The sequence below is a fragment of the Babylonia areolata genome, chromosome 5, assembly GCF_041734735.1.
Source record: "Babylonia areolata isolate BAREFJ2019XMU chromosome 5, ASM4173473v1, whole genome shotgun sequence".
NCBI classification, from domain to species: domain Eukaryota; kingdom Metazoa; phylum Mollusca; class Gastropoda; order Neogastropoda; family Buccinidae; genus Babylonia; species Babylonia areolata.
Genome location: NC_134880.1, coordinates 51,628,944 through 51,655,978, shown reverse-complemented (window position 1 = coordinate 51,655,978; position 27,035 = coordinate 51,628,944). Strand labels below are relative to the sequence as shown.

Genomic DNA, 27,035 nt, shown 5'->3' with positions numbered 1-27,035 from the left:
GGCTGATAACCTCCCGGAAGTAGGTAACCTTCCCTTTGCCCCCCTGACTAGCGCCCTCTTTTTATGGCAAATCGCCGCAACCAGTGCAGTGTGTAGGGAGAACAGAAAGCAGGGAGAATGGGAGGGTCTTAAATGTGGGTCACTGTAAGTATGTTACTTAAATATAATTTTAGGTAGAAAATTTCCTTTTAATTACACATACTTAACCGTGACCCACTAGTGCAGAATGGCACAAGGTGGAGGGTTCATCTGTTCTATTGCCAGTGCGCTGCGATGGCCTGTTGTGTGACCACCACAGAGGCAACGCCTCTTGAGCCATCATTCCTTAAGTGATAGAGTGTACTGTGTCACTGTGGGCAAAGAAGAGTGAGGTCTGCAGCTGTATTGTGGGAGAGGTCTGTGGACCACAGCTGTGCTGATAAATGTAGCGCAAAGAAAATCGGGTCAGTGTGTTGAATCCACACTTTATTGAGAGCCCTTCGAATCAAAGGAAGGGAAGGAAACATGTACCCTATAGGGTTGTCTCACTTGAGCGAGGTTGAGCATCAATGCAAGGAGGTGTACCTGTGGTTTGATCTGATGATTCCACATCAGTTGTGGGCAGATAGTGGAAGTGATATATGTGTTTGAAGGAAACTGTGGCACGAGACAGAGGTAGCCCACCATGTTGGGCTTGCCTTAGGCGTGACAGCCAGATCTGTAGAGCTCCTCCATGTGAGCTGACAGGCGATAGGCGCTCCCCCCGCCACTTTTTTGTCACTGCCAAAAAACAGCACTGGCATGTTGCATATGCATAGAATGGTGGACATTTGGCAACAAGAGACTTGAGGTCCTTGGTGTCTCTGGGACAAGGCTGTGTAATTGTCCAGGGGCATACGGAAGGCTTGGTGGCTTCTCTATCTGAGTGTGGCATGTTGGAGCAACCTGCAGAAAGTTGTTGGCAGTCAATGGCTGGGTTGGATCGGCCTGTGGGAGTGCACTTCATGTGCCTCCAGGTCACTGAGTCTCATTCTGTGGTGGAATTCCTAATGGAAGAGTGTTTCCATGGGGAAAATTTTTGCTGAAGGTTCTTTAGTGAGAAAGGGGACCGGATCCATGACAGGCCTCTGGCTGTGTGTGGTGCGCACTAAGTCTGGGATGGAGCTGGGCGGGGGCAGGGAGAAAAGTGGCTCTAGATGTGTTGAACTGGCCATTTACATCAAATCACTGATCTGACATACGTTTACAGTGTGGCCAACAGCAAAGTGAGAGCTGTATTATCAGTGGTTTCTTAATTGCAAAGAGAAATTGTTTACAGCTTAGTCTTTCATGAAGGACTATGTCTCACACTGGAAGTCAAATTGCACTGGGACTTAGTGCTGTAGCCTTAGGGGCTAACTAGCCTTTGGGATCTGTGCGTGTGTGTGTGTGTGTGCCGTGGAAGCTGCGATACGTAGCCTAGAAATGAGTGTGTGGAGGAGGGGGGTAGAGGAGGTACAGGGTAATGTGTGTGTATGTGTGTGTTGGGGCTCATGTACGTTTATGTGTATTTGACTGTGCTTTCATATCTGTGAAACTGCATGTTTGGTGCATATCTGTTATGCATGTGTGGGTGTATGTGTGAATGTGTGTCTTCATGTTTTACATTTATTTGCTTATTTATCATCATTGTTGTCTTATTTAATCATTTATTTATTTATTTATTTGTTATTATTATTATTATTACTACCTTATTACTACCACAGAGGACTGTGTGCAAGTGTGGGGGGATGAAAAACCCAAAAGTTCAGTGGCCAATAGCCTGAGAAACAGCAAGAAAGGCACAGTTGCTGTGCAAATTGTGTAGAGCCCATGAATGGGCAAATGAAATTATGGTGCTTAGAGCCTCGCCGACCACTAAGGCCATCTCAAGGCTATCGCTGCGTTAATAACTACTACAAGGGTAAAAAAACAACAACAATTAAAACGAGTCCCCACTTCAAACTTTCCACTCCGAAATTTAAAAAAAAAACTTCCATAGTTTAAAACCTTCAAATCTGGTTAAAAATGTTCACTTCTTTTAAGAAGTCCATCAGCGCCCACGGAGGGACATCACGAAACAAGGTCTTCAAAGAAACCGCTGTGTAATGTCTGTGTCTAACGGAAACCGAAAAAACATTGTTAGTGGACAGCATGGGGGCAGGAGTGACATGCTGTGTTGGTGGAAGGGAAGTAACTACAGCGTCAACCACCTAGGTTACTAATGTCTCCCTTGGCGCCGATAATCGGCGAAAAGGATGGTGTCTTTAGAGCACATATCCCCTGGTGTGACGTTTCCTCGCTGTAGAGGGAGGAGTGTCATGTTGCGTCTGGGAGTCCGTGGTTCGATGCCATCGTAACCGACACAGGTGAATACGGCCACAAGGGGGATAATTATAATGTCCCTTGGTGCCGTGGGCATCCCTACCTGAATCGGTCGCCATAGGACGCGAGAAGGTTGGGACATGTGGCATGACAGCGTCGTAAGCCAGTGTTATGGGCGTCGTGGACGATGGGGTGGCAAGTCCGTCTGCTTGCCGTGGGACGTGCATCCCCCTGTAGCTGAACGGCAGTCCAATCTCGCGAATAGTTCCTGCGAGAGGACCGACGTTCAGCTGTTGTGTGTTGACGGATAAAGGGATAGACAAGATTGGCCAGAGTACTGCCGAGTGGCAGGATCGAGTTATCAAGAGGCACTCCTACGTGGAATTGCCGATATTAGTCTGGCTAACAGCAGAGTTAGGCAGTGGGGCAGAAGAAACCAGCACTGCCGAAGTTATATGGGTCGTGCACGCACCTGCTCTGTGGGCAAGGGGCGGAGCAGGTGCAAGGTGTGGCACCAGTGCATAATTGCTGCAGCAAGTTAACAATGGGTTGCTGGTTGTTTGGTTGAGAAGATTGCTGAGACACCATTAGTGGATGGGAAACAGCAGCAACCGGCGGTGTGACAGTTGGGGTCATCACTGCACAGCTTGAAAAGACCGTGCACGCACCCTGCACTGTAGGCGAGGGGCCATGCAGGTAAAGGGAAGTAACTGTGGCGGTCACCAGCAAGGGTGCCGAAGCAGGAGTTGTCTCCCTTGGATCAGACTGCTCGGGACAAGTGGACGGTGCACGCGCATGGGCGAGCGTGTCCCCTAGTGGTCCACCTTCCTCCCTACACATGGGGAGGGCATCCCTAAGTGCCTCGGATCCGAGACGGAAGAGGCATGCCGTGTGGGGGGCACTGCACATAGGGCCCAGTCTAGCGTGCAGATCCAAAGCCAGTGTATGGTGTTGTTTTCCCAAAGGGATTATGGCACATTCCTTTGTTGAGACTGTGGGCATGGGAAAAGTGACAGAGGAGATGGACTCGGGCGTCCTGCTGACTGGCAGGGCCAAGGAACGCAGATTGCGTCGAGTTCATTTGTGAATTGAAATGAATAGCATCAATGGCACCACTGACCTGAGTATGGGGTAATGTACCCCTAGAAGTCACCGGAGGAGGTGCAGGAGGCGGTGGAGGTCTGGAGTCGACCGGAGGGAGCGAAGGAATTGGAGGAGGTGGCGGGTTGGCGTTGTTGAGAGGGCCAGAAGTAGAGGACCCAGAGTGTCTGTGAATTGATTGCGATTGCACCTTAATTTTAGCCGATCTCCCAATCGAACCATATAATTATGTGACCTGGTTGAAGACATAATTTGACAAAAAACAAGAACGCCAGAGAATCAACAGACAGACAGAAAATACGAAAAAAAAAAACTTAGCCGTATGAAGAGCACAGGAACAGGAGTCATAATGGTTGCCGGAAAAAGAGGGCACCAGTCAGGGGGGCAAAGGGGAGGTTACCTACTTCCTGGAGGTTATCGGCCGTAGCTACTTTGGTTTTCTCCGCATAGGCAGATAGTATTTTGCACAGGACAGGAATGTCAGACCCCTGCCGAAGTCTGCACTAGTGGGTCACAGTTAAGTATGTGTAATTAAATCAAGATTTAAGGTGCATGTTTAAGATTTCAGACATTTAACACACTCACTCTTTTTACCTTCAAAAATTTATTTACATGTATCAGAATGTCTTTGCTGGCCAAAAGGGCTCTAACAATATACATCCACAGTCTTAAAATTTAGTCATTCATTCAAAATCATAGAATCAGTTCTAGGGAAAATGGGCAGCTGTCCACAAAAAAGAAACCACGCACCCTAAAAAAAACACACAAAAAAGCAGCATGAATAAACCAGAAACCCAACCACATTTTAGGGTTAAATACTGCTATTTGTCCCTGATATAACCCCCCCTTTTTTGTTGATTCTTCTCATCTCTGTCAGAAATGGTTTGACATGCACTGTCATTATAGTACTTAAAAATTTTAAATCTTTCCACTCTAAGAGATATAATATTAGATGACACATGCACTGTCACCAACTCATGAATCTAACCATAGCAATCCATTCATTTCATTATGTTCAATACCATTTCTTATGTGACTTGCTGTCGTTCCGCTTGGTTTCTTAAATCTTTCTATCTCCAAGTGCAGCATCAACACCAAGTGGAGAATATACCCGAGTTCAAAATTTCACACTGCTCTTCGGCTCAGAATGCTGGAAGATGACTGAGCTAGTGAAGTTGTCAACCTTCCATACAAAAAAACCTCTGAAGAATTCTGCAATTATTCTGGCCCAATACCATCTCCAAGCAACAACTCGCCCAGTGCAGTCAAGAGAACATGGAGACCATCATCATGAAAAGGCAGTGTAAATGGACTGGACACTTCAGGCCAAGAGAGCAAGGTAACATCAGCCCTTCACTGGACAGCAGAAGGTAGATGCAGGAGAGGAAAGCCAAAGAACACCTGGTGCAGAACAGTTGAAGGAGCACTCAAGACCCTGAAGCACATCTGGGGCACCCTTCAGAGGCAGGCCCCAAACAGATTAAAGTTGTGGTTCTTTGTTGCTGCCCACCATGCCAGAGGGCACTATGGGCTTGCACCGCACCATCTATCTCCTTAACCATGGTCATTTGTTTGGATGTATAGCTCAGTCTGGTTTCTAGAGCAAAATCTGCCATGCAAACAACTACCTCCCTAACCATGGTAATTTGTTTGGATGTATAGCACAGTCTGGTTTCTAGAGCAAAATCTGCCATGCAAACAACTACCTCCCTAACCATGGTCATTTGTTTGGATGTATAGCACAGACCGGTTTCTAGAGCAAAATCTGCCATGCAAACAACTAAAGTAATCATTACATTCTGATTATTCCCCTCATTCATGAGTACTCACAACACCCACTTCCAAAAATACCCGCACATGGACACAGTAACTGATTAAGAGTAGAGTTAATCTTGGATGTGCTCTTGCAACTGTAAGGTTCAACTTTTTTCATTCAGTTACACATCTGATGTACACAAACAGAACAGTACCTTGCATTTACAAACACAATACAGCCCCCGTCTCTTTCACAAAGCCTTTCACACAGACATACTTCCCAGTCTCTGTGATCATCAGGATAAATGCTTTTCTTTCAAGTCTGATACAGTAAAAGGACACCCACTGAAGAGTGCAAAGCAACAAATGCATCATACGCAAATTCAACCAACTATTCAAATCATCATGTAATTACTCATTTTCAATTGCTTTACATCAACTGCTGAAGTTGTACCATCTCTCTCCCATAATATATTTAATACGCTAAGTAGCATAAATATTAGGCCTATCATAAAAACTACTTATTAGACAACTGTACCAAAAACAAACTGAACAACATTGTGGTTTGGATTTATAATGGGGCTAGAAGGAGGGACATGTGAGAAAGTGGTGATAAATAACAGTTCCAACATAGATTTTCAAAATGTTCTTCTACTTCCAGGAGTGAGAAACTGATTTCTTTTTTTGTGGCGGAGAGACAGACTTATTTGCAATAGCCTGTTATCTCTCCATATAAAGTTTTTATAAATGCCCAACAAGGGAAATTATCTCTCCGTATAAAGTTTTCTCCCCATATAACGGTTTTATAAACGCCCAACAGAGGAAACTGACAACCCCAGATTTTTCAAGCTGGGGGGTGGCTGGATGATTTTAATTTCAATTTGTATTTTGTTGAAAGTTGTTTTGTTGAAATGGCAGTGCACATACTTAATTAACAGTGTTCCTGAGAAAATACACAGGGCATGATGCAGATTCAAAGTTTTCCCCAAACATCTGACATTTTTAACAGACTGCTTCAAGTGAACACCTGCAATATTTGAGAAGCCAAATATTCAGTACCTGATAAAACCAAAACACAATCAATTCATTTACAGTACTAAGAGGAATATTCAATTTATGTCTCCAGTTGTTCAGCATCATACCATCAGTCTATCTCTTCAATTATTCATCACTTGTAAGCTTCACTCACCCTTTAAGTGCTCTCCAATTTAGTTTATCCACAGCTGGGTGGTTGTCCCACAACACCACAAAGTCCTTCAGTACTCACCCATCCATAACACTCACTTATTCTTGAAAATCACTGCCATGTTCATCATACACCCGTCTATCGCATTTATTCAGCATTCAGCTGTCAACAAACTGTATAAATTCTACACTTGCCTATAAAAACAACTCATTTATTCACCACTCAACTATCACCACCGCATGGTTATTCATCAGCACTCTTACTATCTTACTATTCATTGGTCAAACACTGACCACCACAGATTTATTAGTCAGCGTTCATCCATCAACATGAAAATGTTGCTGCTCAGGCAGACCGTGACACCGCCTTCAGCAGTCATTTACACTACTGGGTCACTGAACACTTCCCAAACATACACCACACACACCTCTCAACTGCTTGGTCACTCAATGCTGCCCACACATACACCACACACACCTCTCAAGTCTTCTTCACTTTGCACAACAGTCAAATCAGCATTTTCCAACATCCAAGATCACACTCTTTCCACAACACCACATAGTTTCTCTTGGCGCTAAATTGTGGCCAGCATTATAACCACTGTTCAGAGGTGCTGGCTGAGATGTCCAGGAGTTTCCAGGCTGCCAGGGGGTCCAGCTCCTCCTGGTCACGACACAGGGCCCACACGTACAGCACCCGCACTGTCTTGTCCTGCAGCCAACAGCCAACACACCTGTCACCATTCAGACTAGTGCAAAACATCACACCTTGCAGTCAACAGTCAACACACCTGGCAGCATTATACATGTAGAATATGTGAAGGCTTGCAGTCAACATTCAACACACCTGTCACCACTTGGACTAGCAAAGCTTGCAGTCAACAGTCAACACACCTGTCAGCATTCATACATGTACAGTTCATGTAAGCTTGCAGTCAACAGTCAACACACCTGTCAGCATTTATACATGTACAGTTCATGTAAGCTTGCAGTCAACAGTCAACACACCTGTCACAATTTATACATGCACAGTTCGTGAAGGCTTGCAGTCAACACACCTGTCATCATTTATACATGTACAGTTCATGTAAGCTTGCAGTCAACACACCACAGTTCATGTAAGCTTGCAGTCAACACACCTGTCATCATTTATACATGTGCAGTACATGAAAGCTTGCAGTCAACACACCTGTCATCATTTATACATGCACAGTTCATGTAAGCTTGCAGTCAACACACCTGTCATCATTTATACATGTACAATACATGAAAGCTTGCAGTCAACACACCTGTCATCATTTATACATGCACAGTTCATGTAAGCTTGCAGTCAACACACCTGTCATCATTTATACATGTGCAGTACATGAAAGCTTGCAGTCAACACACCTGTCATCATTTATACATGTGCAGTACATGAAAGCTTGCAGTCAACACACCTATCATTTATACATGCACAGTTCATGTAAGCTTGCAGTCAACACACTTGTCATCATTTATACATGCACAGTTCATGTAAGCTTGCAGTCAACACACTTGTCATCATTTATACATGTACAGTACATGAAAGCCCGCAGTCCAACAGTCAACACACCTGTCATTTATACATGTACAGTGCATGAAAGCTTGCAGTCAACAGTCAACACATCTGTCATCATTTATACATGTACAGTACATGAAAGCCTGCAGTCAACAGTCGAAACACCTGTCAGCATTTATAAATGTACAGTACATGAAAGCTGGCAGTCAACACAGCTGGAAGTGTACAATACATGAAAGCCAACTGGTGATCTGGATCTGATGTGAACATATACCAAACTGAAAGAGATGTACAAGAAAATCTGTTTGTGAAGTGAAGTAGACCTGTCCTGGATATTGCTGTCATCACTTCTGATGAAGCAAGAACACTGAACACCTTAGGAGATAATTCTAAAGTCTATTTCATCAGAAACATAAACCAAATAGTGTCTGATGAGAGATCTTAAACTATAAAGTTACTGACAAAAAAAAGAGAGAATACAATACAAAACAATGCAACATCACTTTATTGTTTGAAATACCAAGTTTCCTTCTTGAGGGAAACAATCAAAAGACACACTCAATACACAAACACCAAATGGTGGAAAATTTCCAAACAAGGCAGAGAGCTAAATGGCAGAAAATTTTCTACCAAGACAGACAGCCAAAGAAAGTGCAGGAAAATTCATACCATGCCAGTCGCATATGTACAACAGCAAAAAAAGATAATGTCCACAGTACCTTATCCCCTTCCACAATGTTTCCCTTGGAGTCACGAACTGCCATGATCTGCTGGGCATGGAAGCTGATCACCAGCACTGGCCCTTGCTCCATCATCTTTCCTGCCATCACCTGGCACACACACACACACACAGAATATCAATAATAATAATAAAATAATAACAATGAACACTTGTTCAGCGCTTTTTCTCAAACAGAACTCAAAAGCGCTTTACATGTAAAAAATAACAACCCTCATTAACATAAATGAAGAAACAACAAAATAAAACAATTTAAACAAAGTTCAAACACACATCATGACACAACTCATGCAATTCACTTGTTCTCACACACAGACACACTCACGCACACACACATACACACTCATAGCATAGATAGGACCCAGTTTCAACTGCGGATACAATGATATCAGTACTGCTTAAACAGATATATGTGCATACACGACCACACAACACTCAACACAGGAACACTGGTAGATGTCACCAAACAAACAAAAAACCCAAAAAAACAAAAACAAAAAACAAAAAAAGTTTTTTCAAAGACATCAAAATAAAGTCAAAAGCAACACAATGCTTTTCCACAATTTCTTTTTCTTTTTTTTTAAGTATGTAAGAGTAATTATACAGGTGGAATTCAACCTTCCCTAAAAAACACTACTCTACAAGACATATGGGGTAAAAATGATGAACTGCTGTGTGTCAAATGACAGCTAACAACAAAGACAACTCTGACATGGTTCTAAATTGGAATGATCTCAGTGGAACAATCTACCAGACTTTCATAAAACATACAACAACAAAAGAAAAACACCCAAAAACAAACTACAACATCAACAACAACAAAAAACACAGAGAATTTGACAAGAAGAAAATAAACATTTGAAATTATTTTGAAACTGAATTTTGTGTTGAGCTGATAAAAACTGATGAACATGAGACAAAATAAACACATGACATACACAATATAAATATGGGACATATAAATTCACCTCAAGCACACCTAGTAATCCGCGTGTGTGGGGTGGGTTGGGGTGGAGGTGGCGGGTGCGGGTGTGTGCTGATTATCTGGTTGCGGTTTTCCGCAATTTATCTTTATTCTTATCTTATCTGTCTATTATAATCAATGTGCAGTATAGTAGGCTATGTTTATATATATTCAAATAATGTTTCTTAATTCTTTCTGTTTTTACATTAAGAATACTAGTTATTACCTGCAGTGTGTGGATGTATGTATGAAACGGTGTATGATATTTTTTACATTTGTGTCTTCGTAATATTCGTAAAAGCTGTTGTTGACTTTTACAGTTATGGTCCCCATGTTGTTTACTTGTCTATGTTGTGATAATGCACCTGACCAAATTTCTCCAGTTGGAGATAATAAAGTTATTCTTATCTTATCTTGGGTACCATTCAGAGACTCGTCCAAAACAGAACAGAGTGGTTGTTCTTCACTGCTGCCCTGTATGCTAGAGGGCATACTGGGCTGTAACTAAGTAATGTAAGTTCATGCATAAAGCCTGTGAACCACATAGATTTTTTTTCTGGTCACAAATTTTGAAAAAAAAATCAGTCCAAATGTTTAGTAGAGCACATCACCACAAGTTGAGATATTGTGTGGGGTCAGTGATCAGCCTGTGGATTTCTAGTTAGACGAATAAAGATGCATGGTATTGTAATGTATTATGTTGTAATGCATTTGTTGTAATGTACTGCACTGCAATGTATTGCAATATATTGTATTGTATTGTTTGTATTGCATTGCATTACATTGTACTGTATTGTATTGTACACCATCCAACTCACATCAACATTGCTGACGTCCAGCACTTTGGAATCAAACTTGTATCCAGCTGCCTGTGCCTGCTTGATAGGGTGGGCCAGAGTGTTGTATGGCTGACAGGAACAAAGCATTCACTCAGTCAGTCATCACTTCATCACTTACATCAGTCATCACTCACATCAATCATCACTAGAATCAGTAATCACTCACACCAGTCACCACTCACATCAGTCATCACTTCATCACTCACACCAGTCACCACTCACACCAGTAATCATTCACACCAGTCAACACACAGTCATCACTCACATTAATCAACACCGACACCAGTCACTCACACCAGTCATCACTCACACCAGTCACCACTCTTGTCATCACACACACCAGTCACCACTCACATCAGTCATCACTCACACCAGTCACCACTCACATCAGTCATCACTCACACAAGTCACCACTCACATCAGTTATCACTCACAGCAGTCCTCACTCACCTCACCCACATCAGTCATCACTCACACTAGTCCTCACTCACATTAGTCACCACTCACAGCAGTCCTCACTCACACTAGTCACCACTCACAGCAGTCCTCACTACCTCACATCAGTCATCACTCACACCTCACCACTCACGCCAGTCCTCACTCACAGCAGTCCTCACTCACGGTAGTCCTCACTCACCTAACACAAATCAGTCCTCACTCATACCAGTCCTAACTCACACAAGTCCTCACTCATTTTAGATGAATCATCACTTACATCAGTCCTTACTCACATCACTCACACCAGTCGCTAACACCAGTCGCTCACACCAGTCCTCACTCGCACCAGTCCTCACTCACACCAGTCATAACTCACACCAGTCGCTCACACCAGTCCTCACTCACACCAGTCATCACTCGCACCAGTCCTCACTCACACCAGTCATCACTCACATCAGTCATCACTCGCACCAGTCCTCACTCGCACCAGTCCTCAATCACAACAGTCGCTCACACCAGTTCTCACTCACACCAGTCCTCACTCACAACAGTCGCTCACACCAGTTCTCACTCGCACCAGTCCTCACTCACACCAGTGGCTCACACCAGTCCTCACTCACACCAGTGGCTCACACCAGTCCTCACTCACACCAGTCCTCACTCGCACCAGTCCTCACTCGCACTAGTTGCTCACACCAGTCCTAACTCACACCAGTTGCTCACACCAGTCCTCACTCACACCAGTCCTCACTCACACCAGTCCTCACTCGCACCAGTCCTCACTCACACCAGTCATCACTCGCACCAGTCATCACTCGCACCAGTCCTCACTCGCACCAGTCATCACTCGCACCAGTCGCTCACACCAGTCATCACTCGCACCAGTCATCACTCACACCAGTCACCACTCGCACCAGTCACCACTCGCACCAGTCATCACTCGCATCAGTCATCACTCGCATCAGTCACCACTCGCACCAGTCACCACTCACACCAGTCATCACTCGCACCAGTCATCACTCACACCAGTCATCACTCACACCAGTCATCACTCGCACCAGTCCTCACTCGCACCAGTCATCACTCGCACCAGTCATCACTCACACCAGTCGCTCACACCAGTCATCACTCGCACCAGTCCTCACTCACACCAGTCCTCACTCGCACCAGTCCTCACTTGCACTAGTCGCTCACACCAGTCCTCACTCACACCAGTCGCTCACACCAGTCCTCACTCGCACCAGTCATTACTCACTTTACATGAATCATCACTCACACCAGTCACCACTCACCTCACTCACAGCAGTCCTCACTCATTTTAGATGAATCATCACTCGCACCAGTCATCACTCGCACCAATCATGACTCGCACCAGTCGCTCACACCAGTCTCTCACACCAGTCTCTCACACCAGTCATCACTCGCACCAGTCGCTCACACCAGTCATCACTCACACCAGTCGCTCACATCAGTCATCACTCACACCAGTCGCTCACACCAGTCATTACTCACACTAGTCCTCACTAGCTTTAGATGAATCATCACTCGCACCAGTCCTCACTCACACCAGTCCTCACTCACACCAGTCCTCACTCACATCAGTCCTCACTCACACCAGTCATCACTCACACCAGTCCTCACTCACGCCAGTCATCACTCACGCCAGTCACTCACATCAGTCATCACTCACACCAGTCATCACTCACATCAATCATCACTGCATACACCTAGAACTTTAATAAAACCCTTAACAGTATTCATTCATATATTTCAGCACCATTCATCAACAGTAACGATACACATCACACTGATATGCTGACACATTCTTGCTTCTGTCAGTTGCATTCCCATTCTCTCACACTCTATCACCAAACACAGGCACACACACTGCCAACACACACATGGCCAGAGCACCGACAACTGTGCACTTACCGCTTCATAACACCAGTCTTTCAACACGTCGAGGTCCCCACGAATCAGAGCCTGCAAAGAGAATGGTCATTACATTTCAATCCATCAGGTAACATGTGTCAGGAAAGGGTGGTACCCACACAAACAACAGGTGTACACTTCACTCACAAGCAGAAATCCCCTTGCGTACGTTTGTGAGGAGATGACTGTTGGGGGCCTGAGAGGGAGAAGGGAAAAACTCAAAGATATCATGAGAAAACATTTTTAAGTTTGTATAAATATATAGTATACATATATATATATATATACACATCTATATACAAAAACATGTATATACGAACATAAAAATGTAAAATGTTTTCTCATGATTTCTTTCTTCCTCCTCCATCTTGGCCCCCATAAGTCATGTCCTCACAAACATATATATGTGTGTGTGTGTGTGTGTGTGTGTGTGTGTGTGCGTGTATTCATGTCATCCCACCTCACCACTCACAGCCCCTCCATACATACATACAGGCACAACTACACACCTGTTATCACTCACAGATACACTTACACTTCAGCAACACACACACTTCCTCTAACACGTATGTTCACCCTATCATCTTCCACACACACTCACACGTGCATGTACATAATAATACATATCATAATCACACACACAGACATAATGACATACAAATACTTGTTTTATTAAAATATACACACACACACCCATCGTAGTACATATAAACACAAACACATGTACACATTACTGACCTCCAGAACATTGGGAATGATTTCTTTCTCACACATTTTGACAAACTGCTCTTTGTCAAAAGTCGGGTCAACCTTGCAAATTTCCGTCAGTACTTCTGACATTTCAGTCTTTGTGAATAAACCCCCTGAGAAAGAAAAAGTTTGTCTCAAAGCAACTTTTTAAAAGTGAAACTGTTTTCAAATATTTCAATTTCTTCTTTGTCTGGTTTTACAAAGTTACATATAACAAAGCAATTTACCATAAATGGAACGCAGGTATACAATTGAACCACAGTCTTGATACAGAAGATAACAAGGTAACAACAAAGGAACAGAAAACATTAAAAAAAAAAAAAAACCCAAAAAACAAACACCCACTACAGTTAACAAGACATCATTGTTTTGGCAAAGTCCCTTCAAAGTTTTTACATCTTTTTAAGTGAAACATTCCAAAATATTAATTTCAAGATCTTTACTTCTTTTCAAGTGAAACATTTCAGAACATTCATTTCATAAACAGTCTTCAGATATACTCTAGACTTAGCTTCCACAATAAGATAGCCATTCAACAGTACCCCCCCCCCCCAAAAAAAAGGGAAAAAAGTTGTATTCAGTCTTTTTCTCTTACATTCAATGCAAGAATTGCACAAAAGCAGCAAAATATTTATTGACAAATTCAAAAGAAGTTTCTGCACTGAAATGACTGAAAACACTGTGAATGTCACTTACCAAACATCTGTCCCATTTTGTCAGTGATGGCTCGAGTGGCCCGCACCACCACATGGTCACTTTCGTCGTACTTCACCTTGAGGTCAAACATCTCTGGCAACAGTAAAATAAATTATTCCAATATAAGTCCCTTTTTATTCACTTCACAGTCTGACTGCTGAATTCAATGGAACGGCAGTCAATGAAGCAAAAGAACTGCAGAGCAAAATTTTAAATATGCTGTCTACTTTCATCTTATGTAACAGATTTATACCTTATGTGCAATATGCGGTCTCTTACAGTTTATGCAACAGATCTATACCTCATGAGCAATATGCTGTCTACTTACAGTTTATGCAACGGATCTATACCTCATGAGCAATATGCGGTCTACTTACAGTTTATGCAACAGATCTATACCTCATGAGCAATATGCTGTCTACTCATCTTATGTAACAGATTTATACCTCATGAGCAATATGCTGTCTACTTTCATCTTATGTAACAGATTCATACCTCATGAGCAATATGCGGTCTACTTACAGTTTATGTAACAGATTTATACCTCATGAACAATATACTGTCTTTCAGTTTATGTAACAGATTTAAACCTCATAAGCAATATGCTGTCTACTTTCTGTTTATGTAACAGATTTTTATATAATCATGATAATGAGCAATATGCTGTCTACATAGTTTATGTAACAGATTTATACCTCATGAGTGATATTCTGTCTATTTTCATCTTATGTAACGGATTTATACCTCATGAGCAATATGCTGTCTACATACAGTTTATGTAATACGATTTATACATAATGAGCAATATGTTGTCTATGTTCAGATTATGTAACAGATTCATACCTCATGAGCAATATGCTGTCTATTCTCATCTTATGTAACAGATTTATACCTCATGAGCCATAAGCTGTCTACATTCAGTTAACCTAACAGATATATACCTCAAGAGCAATATGCCGACACCTTTCAGTTTACTTAACAGGCTTATACCTCATGAGCAATATGTTGTCTACTTTCAGTTTATGTAACAGATTCATACCTCATGAATAATATGCTGTCTATTCTCATCTTATGTAACAGATATATACCTCATGAGCCATAAGCTGTTTACATTCAGTTTACCTAACAGATTTATACCTCAAGAGCAATACGCTGACTACTTTCAGTTTACCTAACAGGTTTATACCTCATGAGCAATATGTTGTCTACTTTCAGTTTATGTAAAAGATTTATACCTCATGAGCAATATGCCCTACTTCCAGTTTATGTAATAGATTTATACCTCATGAGCAATATGCTGTCTACTTTCATCTTATTTAACAGATTTATATCTCATGAACTACCTTGTTTGGCTGGTTTATCATATGTGAAACAAAGCCTTCCAATTACCATCCTTCTTGTACCCAGCAATAAATGGATGTGGGTGTGTGAATGTGGGTGTCTGAGGAAGGGGCATGAATGAAAGAGAGAGAGAGAGAGAGTGTGTGAGAGAATGAATGAGAGAGAGAGAGTGAGTGTGTGAGAGAATGTGTGTGTGTGTGTGTGAGAGAGAGAGAGAGAGAGAGAGAGCGCGAGAGAGTGAGTGAGTGTGACTGTGTGTGCGTGTGTGTGTACATGTGTGTGTGCGTGCATGCGTGCGCAAGTGGATGTGTGTTTGTGCAATATGCATGCATGTGTGTGTTTCAAACATAACTACCAACATGACCATGTTCATAAAAGATTACATTCCCACAATTATACACTTCATTCAAATTGGGCATTCACAATCACCAAATCTTATCTGAAAACGTTAAATAAAACGTAAAAAAGAAAGAAAAAAGAAAAAAAGGTTGCGGATGTGTGTGAGTGCGAAGGAAACTCACTTGTGACATACTGGTTGTTGTCCTTGAAGTTCTGCCAGCTCTGATAGAAGCGTGAGTCCTTGTGGAGAACCATGCCTGTTGCCTCTCTGCCACACAATTCTTCACCATTCAAATCACACTGATTCAAAAGTTCATGAAGCAATCAGAGAGTAAGAAAGCAAGAGGCAGAGACAGAAAGGAAAAGAAATATTATATAATGAACAAGTACTGTTACTATCGGTGAGGAATATGTACACAACTTATTGAGATTCAGATTTTCTTTTTCTTTTTTTATTTATATTATCTATATTCATTTTATCTATTTGTTTCCTTTTATTTAATAAACAAAATACACCGATAACATCAAGAATATATCAAGGCTGCACAGGTAACATAAAAAAAAACACAGACAACATCATGAATACACAAATAACATCGATCAAAATTACACACACTGACAAAGGCTTCAAGTTTTCTGATCAAACCCAAGATCTGGTACAACCACTTCCTTTGGTCACTCCTTTAATCAAGAACAATGCGTAAGGTGCTTTATTCACCCTACCCTCTATCATCATCATTATTTTCTTTTTATTTTATTTTTACTGCTACCAATCATTCAGCACAGACATATAACATTCTCAGTATGTTATATGATGACAGATTAGTAATGAGGTGCAGAACACTCAAAAGGTCAAAAGACACACTCACTCATTAGCTTGGAATGGTCGCTCTTCCCGCACTATTCTAGCGAGGTCACTTCTCTTTTTGGGTTTCTCTGCAAGCATGCCATACACACTTTAATGTAAGTTGTCATTCCTACGTCAGTCGCAATGACAGTTAAAGGTGCAGTCTTCCCATATGCAATGATTGTAAGTAAATCTTGAGTAATAATAATAGCAAGAAAACTAGTGCTCTGCTCTGGGTGAATAAACACATTTTAATCTCGATGCATGATCTAATTTTGTGTCATCTGTGGATGCTTTTTTTTGTTGCATTGTAAAATTGCTTCTTAAAAAAAAAAAAAAAAAAAAAAAAGAAAGAAAGAAAAGAGAGCAACTAAGCATCAGAAAATGTTCTCTTGATTTTTAAAATATTTTTTCTAATAATCAATCCCATTATCATAGCAATCAGAATCCACAAATTACACTGCCTTCAACAAAGATTGTGTCGTTATATATATACTGCTGCCACAAACAGTATGCCTGTGCAAAACATTTTATTCTAGATATCAATTACCCCCAGATACGCTAAACAGTTTATACTGGACATCAATTACCATGAACTTGTATTCTGAGCAGGAACTAATCATCATGCACAAATACAAGAAACTGTGAATGTTTTTTGTCCCTAGTTGAAGCAAGGTACTATGCCTGTCTAACAAGACAATACCATACAACATTTGATTAAAACCATTTTCCCACTGCAAGATTCAATGACTACCTAAGTACCTTGAAGCAGTAGATATACAAACATATATAAATACATGTACATAACCAGTATATGTATCTAACCAATCTGCAGGTACACTAACAAATTGTCCAATAATCAGTGAGGGATCAATAACTAACTAGCTGCACAGGCTCTAAATATTTCCATAAAGCATTCAAAGGAAAACACACTCACAAAAGACATGTAGGTTCATACTCACAGACACACACAGACACTGACACACACACACACATAACAGTCTTTGTAACACATGAAGCAGAGAAATCACCTACCTGGTGCTCTGTACAACTTGGCTCTGGATAACGTGACATCATCAAACTCCTGTTTCACCGCTTTCACACCCTGCAGGTAGATATAATAATGAATAATAACAACAATAAAAATAATAATGGATATTACATTGCACTCTGTCCAGTAAATTGCTCTAGGTACTTTACGTATAGATGTAAGACAATACTGAAGTTAAGTTTTTTATATATAAAAATTAAAGAAGAAGCATAAAAAATGGATATCATAAAAGGAGCCCAGCATTCCACTTGCTATTAAATGCAAAAACTCCAATGCATAACCCTGTACATATTCCTTGAATCTTGGAATATGTTGCTGGTTTTTTTAAATATAATCTTTGTACGGAAATGTGTGAACATAATATATAACATGTACAATGGAGATAACTGATATAAAGTGAATCCAATCAAACCACACTCTCTTTCTAAAAAAAAAAAACCAAAAAATAACCACTTAATTTCACACTAACATATTTTTTAAAGTTTTTGCACAAGATAAATTTGAAGTCTCACTCTCCACTTCTCTCTCTCTCTCTCAAACACACACATACACAACACACACACACATACAGAGTGACTGGAACAGCACCTCAGAGACACTCTTGTAGGCCGCCGTCTTGCTGATCTGTTCCCCAGACTTGGAGATGGTGTCAGCAGCTTTGCCAGCCGTCTTGCCAATTTCCTTGCCTATCTCCTGCCCCTTCTTCATTATCTCTGTCTTTTGCAGTTCCTCCACCGTCTGAACACACACATACACACCACACACACGCACATACACACACACAGCAACACTGTATGACCAATCATTAGATGTATTTACTAAAGGGAAAGAAACGACACTGATTTCATTCACTGTAAACTACACAATTCATAGTCTGATTCAAAATTATTCACACCTTCACCTCATTCATTCATTGAAAGACAATGTATACCTTTGTAATTTTTCAGTTGTGCACTGACGACAGTTTCCTCCCAACTTTGCACATTAAGACTACATTGTTACTACCATGTAAATAAATTTTTAAAAAGCATTCAACTTCAAGCATAAGTCACATCCAACAGATATTTGAGAGACAAGGAAAGGCAATCAAAATATGTTCCCCTTAAAAAAAAGTCTGTTCTGTTTGTGTTACGTACTGCAGTCAATTCTTGTAGTAAAAAAAAGCAGTTTCATGCTGGTAAATGAAACATTAAAAAGTTTAAGTACCACTGAAGTAAGTAAATACTGCATTAGTTCATGAAAAATCTAGATCTTAAAAAATCAACTGCATGTTATCAAAGAAGTAAGATATCAACAAAAACTGAGGAAACAGATTACCCCTGCTGGAGTCTGCACTAGTTGGGTCACGGTTAAGTATGTGTAATTAAAACAGATTTTGCCTGGCAAACACTCAGTGTTCCATACTGATAAAAGGAGGAATTAGTGTATGACAGGAACCAAAGCAAGTGACAGCCACTGCATCTGCTGGGGACTCATCAGGCTTGCAATCCCTGGATTCAACAGCACAGAAAGTCTCCAGCACACGCAATCAGTAAGACCCCCCCCCCCCAAAGCCCCTCCCCCCTCCACAAAAAAACAACACTGGGACACAACCTCCCAAGTACAATTCCTAACAATCAAACACTATACCTTCATCCTACCCCACCTACCATTTCTCCCATTGTGGAGGACCTATGGACCTAAAAGCTAAGCAATCAATGGATGTTATGGGACTGTTCTCCTGTTCCTCTTTTATTATACATCATCAGTCTTCTTCCATGTCTTCTTTGTGTTTATTTATTCAAGATTTTTTTTTTATAGAACAAATGTGGTATAGCATATATGGATCAGTCTACACACTTTGACATCACCTTGAAAATGAACTTGAAAAATGAAATTGTTTGCTTTCACACTGTGTTTTCACTCCAAATGTTTGGTTTCAGCAGTCTTAAAAGACTCTAAGCAGAGATCATAATTAGCGACAATTTCTGGTGTACTCTTCAGGAGATTATTTCTTGTCTTTTGTCTTTTTTCTTCAGTTGAGCTGAGTCAGGAAAGTTTATCCTATTTCTTTTCTTTATTCAAACATTCCAAATATACATATTTCTTTTTAAGAGAGGATCAGTTTTATCAGTTCACAATTAGGCAGTAACCTAAAAGCACAATGGCAAAGTAAAAAAAAGAAAAAAAAGTGTAATGACAATCATTTGTTATAAATATTTGACTTACCTCTGAGACTTTGTCTCTGATATCATCAAGAGCTTTCCGTACAGAAGCGGACTCAGATTCAATACTCTCCTGCAGATCATGACAGTCAAAAAAATTAAAATAAGATTATAAAAAAAAACAAAAAAACAAAACAAAAAAAAACAAACACACACACACACACACAAAACACACAAACACAAAAATATCTAAGTATACACAAAAGGCTAATAGCAAAACAAAATTTTATAAGGGCATACAACTTTCTGATGGATAATGCTCTGAATGTACATCATTGTCATCAAGAATGTGAAAAAACTAGACTGCTCTGTCACATAGGCTCAGACGCATTCAGAATTTTGTAAGCATTCATACACATGAACTGAATACACACACAAACTCAGATACATACATGTACGCACATATGTATAAGCATACTGAGAAAGACAGACATATGACTACAAGCTGTTTTAACACTAAATATTGCAGTGTACAAGAACAAACTTCTTGCAAGTACTTACAAATTTCTGCCTGGCCTTTTTCAAAGCCTCAGACTCTTCCAACTTTTGTGTTTCTTCCTTGAACTTCTTCAGGCTCTCCTGTGAAAATAAATTGAAAGACAAAGCTTTTGAAGTATCATTTTAAGATGGAAAGTGCAAGACTCAAACACACACACACACACACGCACACACACACACACGCATGTACACAAACACACATACACTCATGCAGACACAAGCATATTCTGTTACATATCATAATTTTGCTATGTACAGCCAATAATATGATAAATATTAACAACAAGCTGCCTACTTCAAAGGGTGGGGGTAAACACAGTCATACACATAAAATCCCCTTTGATACCAGTGAACGTTTTTGGTAATATATATATATATATATATATATAAGCCAACTTGTTGATATAAATAAATGTGGAAACTTGAGAAAGAAAGAGTATTGGCATAATTTCTAAATGCATGTTGATAATCACCTTTAAAGTAAAGGTATTGCTTGGGGTTTTTTTGTTGTTGATTTTTTATTTTTTTATTTTTTTTATCCAAAAGGGGTGTCTTGGGGGGAAAAAATGGATGAAAATATTTGGACAAAACAAAACAAAAATTTATTCTGCTTTCATATACTAACCTTCATTTCCTTGTTTTTTGTGAACTCCTGTTTCACATTGTCTATGACTTGCTGGAAAAATCCCTTGCGACCATTTGACATGCATCGTATCTGAAAATATTTTAAAACAGGCAAAAAATATGTATTTTGTAACTCAGTGACATTCATTCATACAAAAATCAAAATATAAATTCACAAGCTTTTCACAATGACTGACCCTGGATAAACAAATCTTTGACTAAAACGGGACTAACTGCAACTGTAAAATGTGAATCATATATATACAGAAGCTGGCCTGAAATGCTGACAATAACAATGTATCTATCATTGACGACATTGGTGAAAGAACAAGAAGAATAAGGATTATGAAAGAAAGAAAAACGAAAAAAAAAAAAAAAATTGATACATAACTCTCAACTCTGCCATAATTACTGAAAACTTCTGTTCTTTTCAGTCAAACTAAAAATATCTTAGCTAAATTCCAGTAATTCTAAGCTGACTGAAAACCTTCAATACTCTGTCAGATACCATGCATTTCTTGCAAATCCATCCTATGGGTTGGTCTTAGCAAAACTACAAAGAAGAACATACAGGCATTTTCATTATTTATACTACTGTTTATCACTGCAGATTTTTGACAATTTTCTTTGATACACAATTTTATACATCAAAACCACAGTGAAAAATAAAGACAATGTCATTATCATGCTTCACATTGGTGGTCTTTCAACTGACTGACCAAAATCTTATGATGACCTAAAGCCCTGACATGGAAAAAGACCTCATGTTCACCTGTCCTATCCTGAAGTCTAGCTGACCACTGTGACCATTATGCAAGGCATGCTGAGAAGGTGACTGGCCACATGACTGACAGCCAGCCTTGGAGGACAACGACCAGCTGCTGCTTGTGCTGGATACATATCTGTACCACTGAAATCACATGATAAATAAAAACATAAATACAATATAAAATACTCTTTGTTATATAAATATCAAACACACACATGATAAATAAAAACGTAACTACAATATAAAATACTCTTTGTTATATAAATATCAAACTAACACATGATAAATAAAAACATAACTACAATATAAAATACTCTTTGCTATATAAATATCAAACTAGGGTGAAAATGTACACATATGCACCCTAAAATGGTCATTTTCACTCTGCAACCTGTCATGTGCGCTTGTATAACTAAGTATGCACGTGTATGTATGTATCTAGTAGGGATGATATTGGTGTGTGCATGAATTGTGAACAAGCACATGTTTTTCTGGTTTTGCGACTGGCATGACTTGTCAAGTGATTAATTCTATCTTGTCCCCTTCCAATGTGAAAGGATTGGTTGAACCACTTTAAACCAGGGTGGTGTTCACTCACTACACATGTATAAGACACGGGTGCAACAGTGCTTGTGTGTGTGGACCTGATGTTATGCTGGCGTGAGCTGAGATGCTCCAGTATAGGCTGGTGGTGGAAAAACCAGGCACACCAAAGGGGATCTGCCCATGGTGGGAAGGAATATGAGGCTTCCTGGGCCCCAGCTATGTCTGTTAAAAGGGGGTGAGGCAATCTTGCACCTACTCAGGATATCCACTCTGACATCGAGAGGTGGTGTATGGACTTTGTAGTCAGGATTTGGCTACCACGACCACATTGTGGCAGAGTGGGTCAAAAGAAACGGCATACGGAGATTGCCAGGACTTTATGAACATTAAACCATCAAGACAGATATGGGCTTATTTATGTTAGCAACGGTGGCCATGATAATTTTGAGCAAACCAGAGTTTGGCTTTGTGTAAACCTGATGGAGTTCAGGAGTAATCATAGATTTTCATACCTGATGTGATTTCAGGAAGACAACTGAAAGGTGTGAGTTTTTTTTCTCCGGAACAATTCTAAAAGAGGAAGGATGAAAGAGTAGTGTCATGCGAATGGAGTGTGTATGTTAATTGTGGTGTAAAGTTTAAAAAATTATATATTTATTTGAAACAATGGAATTATCAACCATGAGGTGAACTCTGTTTTTTGGAAGAGATCACTCCAGTCCTGCAGTCACTTTAGACAGAAAGGATCAAAGCAGCAGCAGCAAAAAACTGAAAAACCTTGATATCCATGCATTGGGCAACAGGGTTGACAGATTGGTCAAGAATCAGCTGAAAAAGAGCTTTAAAAATGAAATTCACTATATATAATGAAAGAAAGAGCAATATTAGTTATGCATATCATCCATCTTAGAAGTGACACGTTTCCATGTATCATTACCAGCAGCTCCAGTAACAGAATCAGTGACAGCAGACACAACCACTGCACTGCCCCTGAAAAAGATTCTTATCAAAACTGGCACAACTGGTGACCAAGGCAATGGAACCTGGCAACTGTGAGGAATGATACTGACAAACACACAGGGATACACTTTATACTTTACAGAGCAACAGATGTAGCCACTGACACACTGAGGTAACTTAACATTAATTTCTTGAAATTTGTATGTAACATTTTAAAATACCCATGATAATCATATCTGTGACTGAGTCAGTGAGTGAATGGGTAAAGAAGAGAGACAGGAGGCAGACACTGACAGAGCAACAATGTGTTTGTTCACAAACGCATAAGTGATAGCTTTCTAGAATAAAGCCATAATTGTTTGTAAAGTTTCTGAAGTTGAATGAAGAAACACAAAATGACAAATAACTGGTAATGATATCCACTGTTAGTAGTGTTACTTCGAGTCAAGTCAAGATGTGTACCCTAAAATTTGCAACGAAATTTAAGTCAACATGGAATGCATAATGAAACTTTACAATTTCATAAGACTGTGACTCTTTGAGTCTGACACTCCATCATAATGATAGTGAGTGACACTGTGACTGTGACACTGACAGTCACGTACACACCTATCACTTTACACACCGGACAGTTGAACTTTCCATTTCATCATTCAAGCAAGCCGACAAACTGCGCCACAGATATCGATCATGTGACACTAGATCCATGCCACAAAATAACTACAGACTGTTTAAATATAAAAATGGTCGGCTCTAATGTAACAAATGCTGACTTATAACAGACTCTCCGACCTGAAAACGACCTTGGTACCGGGTCAGCATGGCGAAGTTTCGGCACATGGAAGCCATGTTTATTCTAACAGACTTTGATTGGACGGAGCCACCGGATGTCACTAAGAGAAACTGAAACATCCCGCATGGAGATATAACAATTTGAAGACAAGTTGCCCAGAGAGAGGGAGAGAGCGTTTCTCGGGAGATGCACTGAGCCGTGATGAAAACGTCTTCGTCCGTGTAACACGGCCCGTGTAACTACACGGCAGCGAGCCCACACAACAGCGGGCCCCAACCACGGACATCACGCAAGTCGCGCGGCTGCTCAAATATGAAAGCGGACGGTTGTAAGAAGCCGAGAACACATCATTCCACAACACATATTTGATCAAGCAGAAAGCATCATCATCAGTCACAAATATATGCATAATCTGTATTTGAGAGTTTTTGGATCTTTGTGAGAGGGAGCAGTGCTGACACGGGGGAGTATGGACACAGGGAGTATCGGGCTGACCCCCAGTCAGTTGAACATGCAAGTGCTGAGATTTAACTGGGAACAGTATCATTCGTAAAGACAGAAATGAAGCCAGACTGAACTCATGGGGAGGGGGCACGGTATTTCCTGTTGTCTCTGAAGACCTCACCTCCTCAGTCAGCCGTTCCGGAATCCGCATAGTGATCTTCTTCTTCTTCTTTCCGTTACACGACCAACATCGACTTGTCGATGACTCTGTCGTGGTTCATGCAATGCGAAATACTGTGGGCGAGGATCAGCTTCACGGATACTGTGAATACTCTACTGATCTACTCCTTCTACCACCCGTACACAGGTAATGTAAACATCTTGAGCGCCGTCAGCGAATTAGCTCTTCGTCAGTGCCTCACTGAGTGTCACCCAGGAACTGAACTGTGTTTTAAAGTGGCCCGGAGACTTCAGCAGTCTCCTCGGATGGCACTGGCTCTTCGAGAAACATCTGAAGAAAGGGAGCCCCATGCCCCAGCATCCACCGCAAGTTCACGGATGATATAAACGACGATAAAATGTTCTGACATCAGGGAGTCAAACTATGGCCAAAAATATATTTCTCTTGTCTACTACCGAACATTGTAAGGGAGGCGATTCGTGGGTCGCAGCGAGAGCAACACAAAACTGATGGGGATCGTCTCCCTGACTGGCCGTTCAATTTTCCTGGCAAACAACAACAAAAGGGTAGCCTATCCGTTTTTGCTTGATTCAAAATTTCAGAGGTTTATGTCAGACATATCATGATCGGAACGCCAGTCTGGGGTTCCCCTCCCTTGAAGTTCACCCTCCTCTCGTCTCTCCAGAGGCTGAAAACACACGGCACACACACACACACACCCCGGCGGCACTGTGACACACACACGCACGCACGTCCGCACACACACACACACACACACACACACACAATTGTTCAGTCTTACGCCTAATATCACTCAAAGTGAAAAGACGTTAAGTCAAAGAAAGACACACACACACACACACACACACACACAGAATTAAAAATAATAAACCATGAGAGTTAAAACCCTTGAATTCAGTGATGAACCGCAAAAATTTCCAATCTTGACTTTTCTCAAAATGAAGTCCTTTTCACTTCACACGTTTTGAAGTACTTGTACTTGGCTCTACATGTTATTAGTTTAACAAAATACTCAATTTCCATATCAACTTTAAAACTATAAAACTAGAATGAACGACATAAAAGAGAAACTGAATCGACCGTGTCAACCGGGTGTAACTAAACTTATCTATCTAGATCCAGAGAAAACGGCTAAATGTTGCAGAGTGACTGCGGCGATAGGCACGTCTCCTTTACCGCGGACTTAAAAGGAATTTTTAATTGCCCATAAAGATTTTTTGAATGCCCAAGATACACCAGAATAATATGATTTAAACAGCGTTCTCACTGCGAATACCGCAATCGATTTATCGCCCTTTAAAAAAGCATGTTTAAATATTATATTTTTGAACGTCAGCTAAGGAGCCACGATAGTGTAATGGGTAAAACAGTTCTCTCATCCGAACACGCGGGGTTCGAATCTGCCGTTAGGACTTCTTTTCTTTTTCTTTTAACCCGAAGCTTTATAATAACAAATACAGAACACATTTTAACGATTAGATTTTAAAAAAAAAGTGTATCACAAGTGAGTCTTGAAGGCTTTGCCTCTTGTTTTTTTTTGTTGCTGTATTTTATATATATACTTTAATTTCAGTGCAGTATGGCCCTACCTATCCTTGTGGATCCAGCTTTATGTATATCTGTGTGCACACATATTCTGATGTTTTTTGTTTGTCTTTTTCGTGATAATGATAAACAGTTGTATTAAGGCATTCAGCTGTACGTGTGGGTGTGTGCGAAACCCCTCTGTGTGTCTGCTTTAGCACATGCATTGTTTTTCTTGTGTCTGACTCTTGACTCAGTCTCGTTACAGCTCCGAAGTCAGACAATTCCGGAAAGTCTGAGGGTGCCTGCAGGTTCCCCGGGTGCCCATGGCCTTCCTTGATTCTTGCAACCCACCTCCCCGAACCTCGGCCGTTTTCCTGGGCGCCTGCGGCCTTCCCTGGTGCCCAAGCGTTCCTCGGGTTTGTCGCTGGGGTGTCCCTGCCGGGCATGGGGACAGACTGCCGCCTTGCTGGATGACCTCAGTGCGTGGCCTGTCTGCACGGGGACTGGGACTCTCGGTGGTTGCCGGCATCTTGGCGGTTTGCCTGTGGCATGGACCATCGGGCTCAGGATCAACGTGAGCCAGACATGGTTGCGCATATGTGAACGCAGTACCACAAGAGGGGTTGAGT

General features: G+C 41.0%; 2 protein-coding genes across 2 annotated transcripts in view; one reads left to right on the top strand and one right to left on the bottom strand.

Annotated features, from left to right (window-relative positions):
• Positions 1–3,939: 3,939 nt before the first annotated feature.
• Positions 3,940–24,320, bottom strand: LOC143282151 (mitochondrial import inner membrane translocase subunit TIM44-like). Its single transcript, XM_076587693.1, has 15 exons — positions 24,233–24,320; positions 21,938–22,075; positions 21,167–21,256; positions 20,545–20,622; positions 20,048–20,116; positions 18,428–18,577; positions 17,824–17,893; positions 16,811–16,877; positions 16,124–16,209; positions 14,262–14,354; positions 13,554–13,678; positions 12,816–12,866; positions 10,425–10,514; positions 8,623–8,733; positions 3,940–7,075 (listed from the first exon to the last, which is right to left on the bottom strand). The coding sequence occupies exons 1-15, from the start codon at positions 24,287–24,289 to the stop codon at positions 6,956–6,958; spliced, it is 1,395 nt and encodes a 464-aa protein (XP_076443808.1). The 5' UTR covers positions 24,290–24,320; the 3' UTR covers positions 3,940–6,955.
• Positions 24,321–24,429: 109 nt separating this feature from the next.
• The window catches only part of LOC143282522 (uncharacterized), a 2,692-nt gene continuing 86 nt past the window's right edge, over positions 24,430–27,035 (top strand). Inside the window, exons 1-2 of the mRNA XM_076588195.1 lie at positions 24,430–25,044; positions 26,672–27,035. The exon at positions 26,672–27,035 is cut by the window's right edge and continues 86 nt beyond it. Coding sequence (XP_076444310.1) covers positions 24,939–25,044; positions 26,672–26,880 — 315 coding nt within the window. The 5' untranslated portion in view covers positions 24,430–24,938 and the 3' untranslated portion in view covers positions 26,881–27,035. The remainder of the gene's footprint in view (positions 25,045–26,671) is intronic.